This window comes from Vigna umbellata, chromosome 5, assembly GCF_029865625.1.
Source record: "Vigna umbellata cultivar VRB3 chromosome 5, Vumbellata_1.0, whole genome shotgun sequence".
Classification (NCBI taxonomy): Eukaryota; Viridiplantae; Streptophyta; class Magnoliopsida; order Fabales; family Fabaceae; genus Vigna; species Vigna umbellata.
Genome location: NC_142169.1, coordinates 65704875 through 65722011, shown reverse-complemented (window position 1 = coordinate 65722011; position 17137 = coordinate 65704875). Strand labels below are relative to the sequence as shown.

The window sequence follows — 17137 nt, the reverse complement described above, 5'->3', positions numbered from 1 at the left end:
TTATAAATAATATAAAACTATTTAATATAATTGAACCAGTTCATTAGTTAAGTTTAAAAAGAAATTAGGATTCATCTTCTATTTAATTTAGTTGAGAGTTAAAGAAGTTAGAGTTAGAATTAATTCTTTTATTCTATTGGAAAAGACAAATTGTATTTAAAATATCTTTTAAACACTACTATAATATTTTGATCTCAAATACATTAAAAATAATATTGTTAAGATCAATAAGATATTTACGGTAAAATTTTAAAGTTCATCTTGATTTTACCTATACAAAATATCTCTAAAATTAAAAATAACAATTATTTTTAAATTGTGTAATTAAATGTTATAATATTTAATCTAAGAAAACAATTAAAGTTAAGTAGATGTCTCTCTTTATTTCTAGTTTATATAGCAATCTGTACAACATTAATGATATCGTATTTTTAGGTTTTCGTACACCAATTTATGTTTATCTCTCTGGTCTAATTAGATTACTTTCTCCATCTTATATATATTCTTTTGTTAAATTGTGAGAACAATATATCTCAATCAATCAAAAGAGAGGGAGTTGGTTTGAACTCTTTTTACCTTTCTTGAAAAATTTAAGGTGTATTAAACCATTTTCAATCAATACTTCATTCAATCTTTACTTCATTCAATCTTTCAAAGATTAAATAGATTATTAATCAAGAATAATGAAAAAAATGAACATAAAAAAATTACACTGGTTCAACTCTTCAAGAGTTTACATATAAATTTCTTTCAACAATCTTAGTGAAAAGAAAATTCACTAATAACAAGTATCAAGATTACGTAATACAAGATTCACCTATGTACTATAAATCTCTAATCACAACACAAACAAACTACACACATTATCACACTAGGAAAGAAGAACACACTCCTAAAAGTGATGCTACACAAATTCAAATTAGGGAACCAATAACACACTCCTAAAGGTGAAGCTATACACACACTCACACCATGAACCAAGAACACACTTTTAAGGGTGAAACTACACCCACTCACACTAGGAACATTGTCTACACAGTAAAGGTAACTACAATTCCCAAAGAACTATAGAAAAATAAAACTTGATAGACCTCTAAAACTAATATTACAAAGAAACTATGATTCGGATCCTTCCTTAATATTTTCTTTCACTCTTGAAGCCTTACAACTTGAGTTTCCTTAATTGATGTTTGGTTTCTCCAAGAATGCTCTAAGACCTATTTTTGTTTCACAATTGAAAGCTCTAAGTATTCTTTTCGTGTTTGAAAAAAAATGAACCACATGTATATAACAAAAACACATATATAATTAATTAAATTATTTCTTTAATCGATTAAAATTTACACAATTTTTTATCAATTAAATTATTTTCTTAATAAATTATAACAGAAAATAATATTTTTTATGTGCATTAAATATGATTTAATCGATTAGATTATTTTTTTAATCGATTTAAATTTACATACAATTTTAATTAATTAACTGATTTTCTTAATTGATTAAAAGAGAGTTCATAAATTCTTCAGAGTTTTTGAATCTTAAGTATATATCATTAAACAATCAACATAAATTGATAACATATTTATTAAGTCAAAAACATTATTCAATATTATAAAAAACAATTATTCACTTATCATAAACCAAGTTAAGAATCATCTTGATCATTTTAAGTCAATTAAATGACTTTCTGTATCAACATTTTTATCTTTCTCTATTTTAATTTTATAATTGTTAAATATGTTAGTATAGTGTTATTGTAAAAATAATATTTGAAAACAAAATTTGTATTATTCACACATTTTACACAAGAATAATATATTGCATATATTTAAATTTTATATTTGTCTATTTGAATTGTTCTACAAAATAGAAATTTTCAATTGGTTTGGATTATGTGAAGTGTAGCCTATGACATGACCTTTCAAGTATGCACCACAAGCTTCAGAAAATTTGGTATTGAAGAAATCCCTTCTTTTGGAAAGTTAAAACATTTGTAGTCGCAGCGATTGATTGATCACTGATGAGTCAAACGCATTTTGTTTATATGTCCTATAAAGAAGTTCTGAAAAAGCTGGCCAGTGCTTCCTCATCAATCAATTACTGATAAAACTACTTTGTCTTGTGCTTTCAGTTACCACGCATTCCAAAGGTTTTCTTAGGGTTTCAAGGAACAACATACGAAAATTAAATCCTCTTTCGCTTTCTAATTAACTTCATATTTCGTTTTAAGGTACAAATGTTACATAAAATAAAAAACCAATGTTCTGTAAAATTTATGCCATTTAAAAGCTTAATGCATTTTAAACACTATTATTATTATTAACCTCACTATTGTCATCTTATGATTATTTGAAGTTTACCTTTAAACACGTGTACACATATTCACGCAGTGAAATGAAAGGAAAGGCTATATGTAATGTAATGCTTCTATTTGAGTTTTGTTTTTGGTTAATCTAATAATTTTTTAGGTTTAATTATTTTTTAAATATATCGTTTATTTTCTTATTTTTATTAAATAAATGTATTTTATTAAACATTGAACTTTTTTTATCTGATTTTTTCTGTTAGTAATAACATGATAGTGTGATTTTGTTTTAAACTTATTTATTAATTCGTTGTTTTTTTAATTTATTACTCAACTGATTTATTTCATTTTTAAGAACCAAATTGATCAACTAAAAAAGTTAAAGAAGATTATACGAATTGATTAGTAAGTTAAAGATAATAAAAATACAACTATCATATCATTGAGAAAATTAAACAAAAAGGTACGTAAATAAAAAATAAAGAAAAAATTAAACATTCAATAATAAAATAAAAACTTTAATACAAACTTAATTAGATAATTAAAACTTGATTAAGCGTTAATTTTTCTATCATATTATCGTATACTTTTCATTTTGTTCTTTTTATTGTTACAAAATGTTATGGGTATGACCCAGTTCCTACTAGTGGGGCATAATCGCTTTTTCCTCCATCCTTTCATGTCCGATACAAAGGTTTTTTAAAGAGACAATACGACGAGTTATTGTTTTAATTTATAACTATTCAGTGATATAAGTATTTGAGTAAAATATGAATTTTAATGTGAATTTGGTAATGTTACAGATCTAATAATTCTCAAGTTCAACTTCAATTTTATTAGTTTAATATTGAATTTTTTATATCGTGTGATTTTATTATCAAACTTTAGTTATATTTTTCAGAAGTGTATTATACTAAAATATTTATTAAAAGGAATACCTTCACCGATATTATACTAAAATCACTTATTCGGTTGTGTAAGAAATAAATTAAATATGCACACAAATGTTATAAGAAAATCCTGATAAATAGACAATGTATAGGAAAAAATAGTAATGTTAAAACACAAACCACAAACCACCTTTCCTTCACTTTGTTTTCTCCGAATTGAATAAATTACTAAAATATAATTGCGACACTTTTCTTTTTATCACTTTTTTTCATGATTTGTCTCTGATAACTAATAGTAGAGATCCAAATCCTCTAATACTTAAATGTAAAAAATATTACCTTTAAAATAGTAAACCACATTTTAACAAAGATTAAAATTTAACTGAGATTAAGTAATTGTATGAACACGAAATGTTATTTCTCCTTTTTGACTTAATTGATTCTTTTCCTTGGACCAATTTTCAGTCATATATAAACCTTTAATAATGCAGTTTCTTAAAGTAATTTGACAAAAATAGCCTTGTTCCTTTTTATAAAAGCATTATTTTGAAGAAAAAACAAGGGAAAGTAATTAATTTAAAAACATAGTAAAATCAAATAATTAAAATTTATCGGAACACGAAAAGATAAGCGATTTTTAATCCTTTTTATATATTTAAAACAGATGAAATGTATTGAAGGATATGATTGAAACCAAACCTCAATCATGGTTAGCACTTGTATGTTCTCACATCACATGGCATGTTGGTTTTACCTTTTCATGATGTTAAAGTCACGGTTTTCTATATAACTCCAACATCAATAATTAATTACCATAATTTCTCAAATGGCCATGTTTTCAGAAAGAAGAAAAGGCTGTTACAACCTATAATGTATCTCTAACACACGAAACACAACATAAGTGGTGGAACCACACGTTGATTATTGTTGGGTAAGTTCATATATTTTCTTTTCGCATTTATCAAAAAGTATCAATGGATTTTTTCTCTTCTTAGTAACCAAAAAGTACATATGGGAGATATAATCCTTCTTCCATAGGCTTAATCATTAAAGAAAAATTTGTTTTAAGTATTATCAACGACGAGGCCATTAATAGAATATCCCATTATAGATTAATGCGTTAGAGCTCTAATAAAACTTACTATCGACGAACTTTATGATATTGATTACATATAATTGGAAAACAATTTTTTACGTGTCATTAATTTGAATTATAATTAAGTTGAATTTAATTAGTAAAAAATATTTTATATTCAAATCTTGTGGTGTTATAGGTAGAAACATGTAACAGCGATAAAATCACATCTAAATCAATATAATTAGTAGGAGTAAGAGTATTGTATAAATTATATGTATCATATAACCGTTTAATCAGTTCAGGACGAGACAGTTTAACATAATTAGGATTCTCTATTTAAATATTTTGAGATTGAGTGATTTGATCTTATGGATCAAACGATTATTTTTAAACAACAGCAACAAAAATCGATAACGATTAACTTAAGTCAAAATACATTCATTATCAGTTGAACTATGATTAAACCGATATTAATATAAAATCTATTCTGAAATTTATAAATATAGACTTGAGGTAATGAGGTATGTTATTGAATTTATTATACATTTATTATTGAGTTTTCAGAATTTTTGTCGATTTTATATAAGTAACCTCCAAACTCATCAAAATGTGATACAAGTATTTAGAAGAAAAACTTATAATCTCAATTCTATGAAATACTATATCTCAACAACTTATACAAGATCATGTAATCAATTTCATTTTCATATATTTTTTTGTCAAATAAACATCAAAATCCAACTCTAGATTTTTCACGTATCAAAACCAAATTAAAATGTCATCAGATTAGTTTCAAATAAATTCAAATTCATCTATTCTCTCATGCAAAAGAATTTAGAAATAAAACTTGAAATATGAAAAATAGATAAAAAAAACTATTTAGAAACAAAAAAATGGTATAGTTTAATTGTTCTACCATGCTGTCTTCTAATCCATATACTGTGGTTGAAGAAAATACGAGAAATGATACCACAATTTAAAACAAAAACTTATAAATCTTATCTTTTAGAGAAATAAAAATTAAATTGATTTTATATTATATGTAAATTTTATTTTTTAATAAAATTAGAAGAATGAGAGAAACTCACATAGTCTTTCTATATATACTAGTCAAATACACATATATACACATATGTTTACTTTTTTTCATGATAATAAAAAATAATAATTTTTTTATTATTATTATAATTACAAAAATAAATATAAATATTTTTCCAATTTTATTTTTGTAATTTTTATTTATTTTGTAGATATTTTTATAATTATAAATAGTTATTTTAACTTTAAAAGAATAATTGAATTTTAAAAAAATAGTCAAATAAAAAATACACTTAATTTTAAAAAAATAATTGGTTTAAAATAAAATTAATAAAATAATTATTTTAATTTAGAAAAAACAATTATAGGTAAAATTTAAAAAAAAAATGTACTCTAAAATAATTGTTTTAAAAATTATTAGTCTGTCCTCTTGAATTTCTCGCATGAGAGGTTGATGTGCATACATCGTAAGTTGGTTGTCCTCGCTATTATATATATATTTTTTCACCGAAATAAATGTTTGTATCGATTGTTTTTGTCCTATTGCATAATCTGTTATAAAATGTGTCAAACTTTGTATCTAACGGTAAAGCAGTATTTTCATTAAAATTCAAATCAAACAACTTCACAATATTTCTTTAAAGTTTTTACACATTAAACAATCTAAAATTCCTTTTCCTTCTATATAAATTCATCCCTAATATCTATGTATTCTACTTTTTTTTCATTGTAGAAGATACATGATCTCTAAAAAGTGAAGGAGAGAAAACATAAACACGAAATGTAATATGATATCATAAAAAAAAAAGATTAATAGATACATAAGCGCTTATGTATCATTCCTCGTCAGCACAGCAAAGCATACTGGATCATGTGCACCGCATTGATGCTTTTGTAATATAAGTAAAATTAAGAAAATATAAAAGAAAAGAAAAATATTAAAAACTGGCAGGAACTTAGTATTATTTTTTGAAAGGACTAATGATTTACTACAGTATCGTATTCTTGCATTTTCAGTCCATTCATTCTGTCAGCAGCACGGCAGCAGCTTATGTACTGTCTGCATTCAGTTGGAAGTTTGGCACAAGCTAGGTGACGACCAGACTAGGTTCACAACAACAACAACATCAAATTTTCTATTATGATTATTATTTTATTTGTTATTTCCAACAGAAGAGAAGAAGCACAGTTGGAGCTTGGAAGTAAACAAAAGACTAACAAAAACAAAAGGCTGTTCCCTCCGGTCCCTTTCTCTCTGTTTCATTCTTCTTTGTCTCAAAGTTGTTTTCTCTCACTACACGCACTTTCTCTCTTTCTCTCTCTTTCCTCACTTTTTCTTTCTTCTTTTCCTTCTAACTTCAAATGTTTTATACGTTTGCTTGAACACCCAAACATATCACATCTCTGATCGTTTCAAATTATGGAACAGCTTGTCAACTTCATAATTCGGCCGCCCAGGTACCATTTTTTCTCCTTCTTCCTCTCTGCTGGGATCGACTTTTTCAATCAAAGTTCTTTTTTTTCTTCACATTCTCATCTTGGTATTTACTTAAGCTTCTTCTTATTGATTTTTAGTATAATTGTAATCATCCCTGTCTTTTTTTTTTCAAAAGCAAAGAGCTACTAGAGCAAGATACAAGTATATTCAGTTTAGTGTTTTCATTTCCTTTGCATCTCCGTAAGATCATGGAGTTATTTTTATGTTTTGGTGGGTGTACAGTGTGCTCATCCTGTTAACCTGTTTTGTTGGAAATTTTTGAGATCTGTTGTTACGCTGCCGTTGAAGTCTTACATTTGTGTAATGTGAGTATACGGTAAACCTTTACGTGGTACCTATGCTGTGAACACTGATAGCCACGGCAAAGCTTGTTCTGCAAATTTCTTACTGTTCCAAACAAGCATTTGGAAATAGCTTTTATGTTATAATTCATACCTTCTATTTGTATTACTAGAACAAGTTCCTGCTGTGAAAATGAGATATGTACATCATTTAACAATTATCTTCTGAATCTCGAGAACACTACGCTTTCTTTAGGCTTTTGGGTGATAGATGAGAATATATGGACTCCCCTAAAAGAAAGGAAGAAGGGAAATGGGAATATCATGTTAGTAGAAATCTTTTCAGAGTTACAATGAACGGGAACATTCTTTTATTTTTGAAGATATCAGGCGAATCTCAGTTTCACGACATGCTTTGACATACTTCTAATTATGCAGTTGTATCTGATATGACCTTCTTAAAATATCTACATTCTTGAGGTCATCTTTCTGAAATTATGTTATAAGAGGAATTGGCATTGAGTTCTGTTATCTATAAGAAGTAATTTTTTGCTCTGTTTATGTTTCAAATGTAACAGTGACATTGTGTTATATGACTGTATCTGTTTCTGGTATGCAGAGCTGAATATGATCCAAAAAGTGATTTATTGGATTATGAGTTCATGCTAAAAGGAAAGTGGTTTCAACGGAAGGATGTGGAGGTACAGTTCAAAATAAATTCAGTGTGTTAGTAATCCGGGAAATACATGAGATAGTTGATTTATCTAGTTTCACAAGGTTTGTTTGGACAAACTTTTGTATGAACTTCTTGGAAAGAAAAAAAAATGTGTAGGAAACAATGAAACTGACTTTTTCGCAAGTTAAAATTAGTTTATTTACATGAAATTAAAGTTTTCGCTAAGTTACAGGAGAAAGCTTCTATAAGTTTGCTTATTCATAAGCTAATTTGAACTTATGGACAAGCTCGTCTAAATAGTTCCACTTTTGTAATCATAAGTTTAATCATGAAAGAAAGTTAATTTCATTAATCCCAAGTTATTTGATTGCTCTTTCGGAGAACTGTCACAAAGTGTTTCTTGACTAGGATTTCAGCAAAATGAAAGAACGGGTTAGCCAAGTATGAACATTAGTATGTTACTCTGTACTTTTATATATGTTATTATAACATAAAATGAATGCATATGATCTTCTTTTTATGTACCAAATGATTTATCAACTCATTCTATTTATTGAATTAACAGATTCTCATGTAATACTTGATATTCTGCAGATAAAAAACAGCCATGGGGATATTCTTCAATGCAGTCATTACATGCCAATTGTCAGTCCCGATGGAAAGCCTCTGCCATGCGTTATATATTGCCATGGAAACAGGTAATTCTGGGATAAAGTTCATTCCTTTGTTGGTTATTACTGATGTGTTTTTTTTCATGGGAGGATTTATTAGGAAGAAATTACATAGATGTGGTATGGACCCAATTCAGATGTGGTATCTTCTTTCTTATATATAGTATTCAATTTTCTCAATGTGAGATTTAGACTCACATGAATTCCCAGCAGGTTTCAATCCATTTGAATCTATATGACCGACTTTCCCTCTGATTTCAAACAATATTCACTTTTTCGGATTTGATTGTGAAATTTCAGATATTTGTAATTCTAATACTTTTTGAGGTTCTTTGCTGTTGGTTGCTTGGTTGTTGCTTCACTTTTAATTTATTTAAGTTTCATACGGTCTTGCTTATTTTGTGCAATGTTTATGGCAGTGGATGCAGGGCTGATGCTAGTGAAGCTGCTATAATTTTACTTCCTTCAAACATTACAGTTTTTACCCTGGATTTCTCAGGATCGGGAATCTCTGGAGGAGAGCATGTCACTCTAGGTTGGAATGAAGTAAGTGCTTGTTCATTAAGTGTTTGAACTTTGAAACATTTCATATTTAATTGGATCATCACCATTGATATAATATGATTTTAATTGCTGCCTTTGACGGGGATTAATTTTCTCCATCTTGACCATGTCAGAACCAGTGACTCGATATTTTGGAAGTGATAATTAGGGATAACAAATGACATAATTTGCATGATTTAGGTATCTGGATTCCATCTTCCAAAGCAATAGGCAGATTGGTGGGGTTTGTAACTCATGAGAAAATATGAAACTTACCATGTGCCAGAGGCAGGGTGCTTATGATCCTCATTTTTTTTAATAGAATGCTTACATCACATCATAGTGTAAATGAAATATTTCTGGTTGTACTATATTATGAGTTTGCATATGCACTATTATCATTTGCTTTGTTTCCCTTTTCGTTATGAATATTGTTTAACACTCTTGTGTTTTCAGAAGGATGATCTGAGGTCCGTGGTCAACTATCTGCGGGCAGAGGGAAATGTCTCTCTGATTGGCTTATGGGGACGCTCGATGGGTGCAGTGACATGGTAATTTTTCATCACCCACTTCTTCGTTCGACCTTACATTGTAAACAAAGTTAAAGAAAGGTCTCATAGGTAGTGGTTGTACATAGGGTTGTATATGGTCCATTAAAACTCTGACCTTGTAGTTAATTGTCAATAAGTTGATTACTTTGTTAAAGATTAGAAATCACATAGTTGACCTCATCTTTGGCATACCTTTTACTAAGAGCTAGTGTGGCTTGAGGTGAACTATGAAAAAAAAGTTCATTACGATTTTTCTTTTGTTTGTTAATGATCATGGCATTGGAAATAACAATGAAGGGTCACAATCCTTAAGTTGTTAGCCAAACCATTACTAAGAAAAGAGCGTGAAACTAAACATTAATAGATAATCTGTAAATTGACATTACATTATCTCTAGTGGATTGACATTATCTCTAGTCAATGTAAGAATTCCAACAATAATCACTCTTGATTTTTAGTGTATAAACTCCCTGATTGTATCGCAATTCAGTCTTACCAGCATATATATCACTTTCCTTCTTCCATTGATTATGTCATTGCTTGCAGCCTTATGTATGGAGCTGAGGATCCTTCAATTGCAGGGATGGTTTTGGACAGTCCCTTCTCAGATTTGGTTGATTTGATGATGGAACTTGTAGGTACCTACAGAGTCCGTCTGCCAAAATTCACAGTGAGTACAATGTATTACATTTTTTGGATGAAAATGAGAATACTTCTACTAAAGTAATGTAACCAAAACTATTAATCTATGCTCTCATTTCATATCTTAATGCTTCTTTACATTAAGTTATTAAAATCACCTCCAGGCTTAGTCTATGGTCTGTTACCAACCACACGTAATGATCAAAAGTTTGCAACATATAAGCATGTTTAGCCCTTCCAATGAATCTTTAAATACATGACTTGTCGTGGCCCTGGTTTCTCTCTTATGAGAATAGATAGTAATTGCCCTACAATTTTTCCATGTATTAATAATTCATTTATATTTGGTTCACTTTACAGGTGAAGTTTGCAATTCAATACATGCGAAAAGCAATCCAGAAGAAGGCAAAATTTGACATAATGGACTTGAACACCGTAAAGGTTATTTTTTCTCTTGATTTTTTTGTTTAATGAAAATTTTTAATTTTTTTTTCCCTTTGTGCATTGTATGTAAATAATTGATTGATTTGACAGAAAAGTAATTGGTGAACTTTCGTTGCTTTCATCATTATTTGTTTGACGTAACTTTAGTTCAAATCCACCCCAGTTTGTTCTCCTGAATTGAAGATGTAAAACAATGACTTCAAAACGTGTAGGAATTTTCTCTTATGTGCTTAAGGAACACTTTTTTTTTTTCTATTAAAAAAGGAAACCTTTAGTGAGCGAAAAGAAAAACTGAACCAAATACAATATTTCATTAGAAAAAAATAATTTCGGGGAAATTTACAATATTCAATTTGTTTTGGGTTTTCACACTTTTACATTCTTCACCTCATTCATTCGTTGTTTGTTTGCGTTGCAGGTAGCAAAATCTTGTTTTGTTCCTGCTCTACTTGGGCATGCCATTGAAGATGATTTTATTCGTCCTCATCATTCGGATCGTATATCTGAAGCTTATATGGTAAATATGTTTGCTAGAATTTGGATTAAATATGTTTAGTAGGCAATATTTGTTTTAGTCCCTTTTTTTAATCTCTCATTTATGAAAATCTGTTATGTGTAATGCCTTTTTTGATAGGAAGGAACCAAAAGAAGACCCATTTTTTTAGAAAAAAAAAAGGAATATTTCTATATTTAGATGGACTAAAACATATTCCACCAAGAATTCTTATTTCCTGCTTCCTTTTTCTTTATTAAATTAAGGGTCTTCCTGATCAAGACATGATTAAGAAATTAAAAGTTAAAAACTTTTTTTGGTAATTATGAAGAAACACATTGAAAATTATAGAAAAATGGATTTTTACATGTATCAATAAAAATGTGTTTTTAATTAATTTCTTAAAGGACATTAGTTAGTATTTGTCTTATACTAAACTGATTTACATAACTAGAGTTCTGTCTTCCAACTCTGATCAAACAGTGTTGTCATTTTCGTAAGCCTCTGTTACTTTATACATGTTTGCTGCTTTAGAATTCTAAAATGTCTTCTAGATAGTTTCTCAAACAGAACATGTTAATGGGTCTTCTACGAATAATCCGTTGTATACATCAGATTTTGTCTTTCTTTTATCTTCTTAGTTACTCATTCTTGTATGTCTGACTTTTTTGATCTAAATATGGGTTGTTTATGGTTTGTAGGGAGACAAAAACATAATTAAATTTGATGGAGATCACAATTCTCCCCGTCCTCAGTTTTATTTTGATTCTGTAAACTTATTTTTTCACAATGTTCTGCAACCTCCAGACGATGAGCTTGGGGAATCATTTTTTGACATTATGAATGATTACTTTGGTAAGGTAAATTCACCATGCATATCTTTGCGTACATTTTGGTCAGAAGGCCAAGTTCCATTCTTTAACATTTTTTAGATGTTTATGTCTTTTATACAGGATGTCTGGAGATCCGTGCCTGAATTTGGCTATGGCAATGAACCGTCATTTCAAAACAAAGGCATGACTCAAATACCCAATGTCTCTTAACTATTCCTTATGCATTGGTATCCGTGATATGCATTTGGTAACCCTGCTACTAATGCAAAGCTCTTATTTGTTTCTTTGTTAATTGCAGAATCATCAACAAGCGGTACCATGGATGACAAGCAAGTCCGTTCAAAAAGACCAATGAGTAGGATGGAGGTTTGTATTTATATAATCTTTGTTTACTGTCAGAACTCAAATAGCATGCAATTTCCAACAACTTCCTGGAAAAATATTCACTTGGTAACATTAAACATCGACTGGCGTATGTTGACTCAATTTAAGATTTAGCTTCTTAACGTTTGTTTTTCTTGAACAATTGTTGTTTGACTTTCTCAGGTTCCACCACATATTTCTTCAAAAGAGGGATACCGTGATTGTGTGGTATTGTTTTATCTTTTTTTATGTCTTTGTACTAAAATATATTTTGTTCTTTCACCATACGAATACCAAATTAGTGCTATACATTATGGCATTTATGGCATGGCATATTTGTTAGATGATCAAATTCAAAGGAACTAAAGTCACTAATTTCACTGATAACTTTGTGCAGCAGGCACAGAAATGTGATGATCTTTCCTCCTCCTCTACTACAATGATTAGTTTTGAATTATCAAATGGTCGTCTCTATAGTCCCCTTGTCCCAACCGATCTAGGAGATGACCAGTACGTGGAATTTCAACTCGATGACTTCACGGGCATTCCATCAACCGCAAAGGAAGAACAAAAAGTGAGTCCATATTACAATTTTTTATTGAGGTTTTCTTATGAGGGGAGACACCGGGAGATTCGACACTAATGAGTTGTAAACATGTCTATAAAAGAGATCAAGACATCATTTTAGATAATAGGTTTATAGGTCCTTCTACTTATATATATATATATATATATATATATATATATATATATATATATATTAGTCATCTTTCTCATTATTTAATGTAAGACTTCTAACTCCCCTTGAAATCTTAACAATCTCCTCCTCAAGTGTGAGTCTCTCCATATTGGGACACCTCCCTCTCAAGCAAGTATCTAGTGGTGAACATTCCTTTGTACCGTCATTCTACAATGGGACACACTTTCCTAAAATAAAAAAGATTTTCAATACAAGGAACCTTTAAACTTTAGGATCCTTCACCTACTTTTACACTTTACTCATCTAAACCATCAATAGGATGAACCATCAACTCTGAAACCATTAAGGTTTTTATTAGGGGAGGCACCAAGAGATTTGTTACCAATGAGTTGTGAACATGCCTATAAGAGACCAGGACACCACTTCAAACCAAAACAGTGATATCAGAGCCATTGGTTCGTGTGATTATATTTTGCTGCTATTGTCATTAAAATAGTGTTGTGTTAGTGGATATAGTGTAGTAGTGTGAAAGTGCATGAATAGTAAAGTTCTAGCTAGGAAAGACTTGGTATTTAAATGTGTCCGTTAGTGATCCACCTCTCTTTCCTAGAATTACTGGTCCACTGGTTCACGGTCTGTCTCCATTATTCCAATAGACAATACTATTCATAGTGAGAAGTACATAAGTTGGTTTTAAAGTCATGGCAACAAAATATGAGATAGAGAAGTTTAATGACAAGGCAATTTTGAGAAAGGAGAATTGTCTAGTGTCGATTAATCCCGTGAACATCACAAATCAAAAGTGGAAGGAAATGAATGATAATGCTATAGAAAATTTGAGTTTAGCAATGAAAGATGCGGTTTTATCTAGCATTGTGGAGAAGACTACAATGAAGGAGATTTGGCATACTCTTATCAAACTGTATGAGGTTAAGTCACTTCACACAAGAATATTCTTAAAGAAAAACTCTACATTCTTTAAATGAGTGAGTCCACATCAACAATCTAAATATGTTGTTTGTCCTACTTTCAGAGGCAAATTACAACATTGTTGAAAATGAATATGCAAAGCTTCTACTATAGAGTTTATCTAATTTGTATGATCAACTTGTAATCAACGTAACAAATTACAACATTGATGGACCTACATTTGAGGATGTTGTTGGAGTGATTCTTGAGGAAGAATCCAAGCGAAAGAACAAAGTAGATAAGGTGGAAAGTTCAAAGCAAGTAGAGGCTTTGATGATGATGAGATGTAGATCAACAAAATATGGATCTAGTGGGAGTCAAACTCATGATAGATCAAAGTCTCGGAGTAAGAAGCATCTCAAGTGCTACCATTGTGGCAAAAAAGGGCATGTCAAGAAAGATTGTTGGCACTAGAAGAGTGGAGGAAAGAACTCAGTCTCACAAGGTTGTTCGCAAGTACCTCAGAGGATGGAGATATTTTGGTGAGCAAAGCAATAATTAGCTCTAGTAGTGGAAGACAACTACATGATTGGTGGATAGTGGATTCAGGTGCAACTTGACACATGACTTCAAACCGAGATTGGTTTTACACTTATGAACCTATCTAAGGTGGATTAGTGTTCATGAGGAATGGTCATGAGATTGTTGAAGTCGGTACTATCAAAATAAAAGTGTATGATGATACTATTTGCACATTTCAAGGGGTACAATATGTGAAGGACTTGAAGAATAATCTATTGTCTATTGGACAATTAGATGACCTGGGGTGTAAGATCCACGCTAAAGGTGGAATCTTAAAAGTGGTGAGAGGGAATTTAGTAGTGATGAAAGTAAAGAAGATCATGGGGAATTTGTATGTGCTTATGGAGATACGTTGCAAGAAACTAATGTAACAATGACATTAGTAAGTCAAGAAGAAGCGATGATGATGTAACATCGTAGACTTAGGCATATATCAAAGCAAGGTCTGCAAACCTTTACAGAACGTAATCTCTTATTCGGATTTAAGGAGGTAGATTTACCTTTTAAGGTTTTCCTTGTATTTGTTTTTCTATTTCCAAGAGATGTTCTCATTGTTTTCTTCTTGGAACTAGAAAGAGGTAGGCAATATTTCTTTAATAAAATGACATTTTTTTTGTCTATTATCTGTTTTATTTCCTTTTATTTTCATCTTTTATTCTAGTTGAGTACTTGTGCTATTACTTTGATATCCAAAAATTATCACATAACATTATTGAAAATTCTGAATGCATGATGGTATGCACTGAAACTTTTCATGCATTTGTATTATTCAGATGTTCATGGAAACAGTGATAGATCCAGAGATAGAGCAACCAAATGTCAGCAGTGCTAGTACCATGTCGGTTGAGCCATCAGACAAGAAGGATTCACATGGTTCTTCACAAGAGATTTCGAACCCTATGGAGATAGAATCTTCTTTACTTAACAACTGTGTGCATTCCACATCTTCAACAATTTCCACTGCATCTGATGTACGTGAGCCCTTGAAAGCCGAGTCAAATTCCATTTCAATGATTCCAACTCCAGTACCAAGTCTTTCTTCGAACAAAATATCACCATTAGACACTGGCAATATTACAGAAAGTGCTTCTACTAGTAATGACAGTTCATCTGACACTGACATATCACACAATACAAAAGCCACAGTAACTGTTATTAAGAATCCAACAGGCAATGTCTTGAACAGCTTAATGCGGCGTTGGGATTTCAACTTTTTCAGAAACAGACACAATCGATAACATTACAGAGTCATTGTTTTTATAACTAAAAAAATTACTAAAATAGTTTGTAAAATGCCCCACAGAAGAAATAGTTTGTTTGTACTAAAGTTTTGCATGTTTAGGTTATCATGTAGCATTTATCTAATATTCTTTCACTGTAAGAGAGAATTGTTGTGTTGTTACCCCTTCAAACTGTAATTTCTGGAGTCTTCATTACTGATCCTTGCTTATTCATGATTTATTGATTTTTCTTTTAATTTTTTTCATTCTTCTTATTATCAAAGATTGGTGTAATCGTATCCAACTATTGTGGGGGCGGCTTTCACGGTCTTTTGGTAAATTTATAATGCTTTGTAAATGGTTTTTTTATCCATCTATTTCTTTTCATATAATAATAATATGTACATTTTGGAGCGCAAAAAAATGGGGGCAATATTTAACAACAATTTTTCTCATGTCAAAATGTTTTACCCTCGTTGATATATTTTTTTTACTGTTTCTTTTAACCCCAGTAGTAACACTATTCTAATTTCCTTTAATATTAATAATAAGATTAACCAATTTTAATTAATCTTATTCATTTTTCCAATCTCAACAAATTTCTACTATATTAATTTAGTTTGAAAATAAAATAAAAAAATTCAATGTGTGTAAAACAATGTAAAATATACGTACAGTGTACATATATTCTAATTGAATTCATATTTGTAAGATGAAACTAAAAAAATAAAAAAGGAATACTTGGCAGCCATGACACTAAACAAAACTATCAAATGAAAATCAATAACAAATGCATGAAAAAGAAATACTATTAACAATAAAGAAAAAAAAGTTAGGCTTTTCATAATGAAAAAAGATGAGTTTAACGGATTTTCTAAATCCTTTATGTGTTAAGTATTCTTCCTCTCTCGATACTCGTTTTCTATGGATGATGGTGTGTTTGCAAAAGATAATTTGACGCCCAAATTAGTCGGATACATAGAATAACAAAAAATATTATAAATGTGAACGTCAACTATTTACTTTGATGAGTGTATTATTTATAGAATAATTATGAGTTTATGAATCCTTACCTATCTATGGGTCTGGGTGGGCCAGTGGTCCATTTACCTCATGAGTCATTTGTCTGAATGTGCTAAGCTAAAGATTGTATAACATATCGGATTAAGAACACGTAGAAACATACCAACATATGGCTGGGCAAGAACATGTTAGGTTGTGACAAAGTATGCAAAGGCCAACTTATGGTTGGGCATGCAAAAGCTAACTTATGGTCGAGCATACAGAGATTGGCTTGTGACTAAATATGCAAAAGTCGACTTGTGACCGGGTAGGTAGAGGTCGGTTTATGACCGAACATATAAAGGTCCACTTGTGGCTAGATAAGTAGAGATTAGTTTGTGGGTGGACAGGTATGTAG

The 17137-nt window shown here is 30.0% G+C and overlaps 1 protein-coding gene across 2 annotated transcripts; it reads left to right on the top strand.

The window, feature by feature from the left end:
* The first annotated feature begins 6334 nt into the window (after nucleotides 1–6334).
* On the top strand, nucleotides 6335–15983 carry LOC124832333 (uncharacterized). Of its 2 annotated transcripts, none has more exons than XM_047306528.2 (14): nucleotides 6335–6769; nucleotides 7710–7791; nucleotides 8361–8464; nucleotides 8857–8983; nucleotides 9437–9531; nucleotides 10078–10201; nucleotides 10534–10614; nucleotides 11036–11134; nucleotides 11812–11970; nucleotides 12064–12124; nucleotides 12242–12309; nucleotides 12490–12534; nucleotides 12707–12880; nucleotides 15271–15983. In XM_047306528.2, exons 1-14 carry the CDS (start codon nucleotides 6732–6734, stop codon nucleotides 15733–15735), a joined length of 1722 nt encoding a protein of 573 aa, XP_047162484.1. In that variant the 5' UTR covers nucleotides 6335–6731; the 3' UTR covers nucleotides 15736–15983. The 2 variants fall into 2 exon arrangements, with proteins under 2 accessions (XP_047162484.1, XP_047162476.1); XM_047306520.2 differs by having other exon boundaries at nucleotides 12704–12880.
* The last annotated feature ends 1154 nt before the right edge of the window (nucleotides 15984–17137 follow it).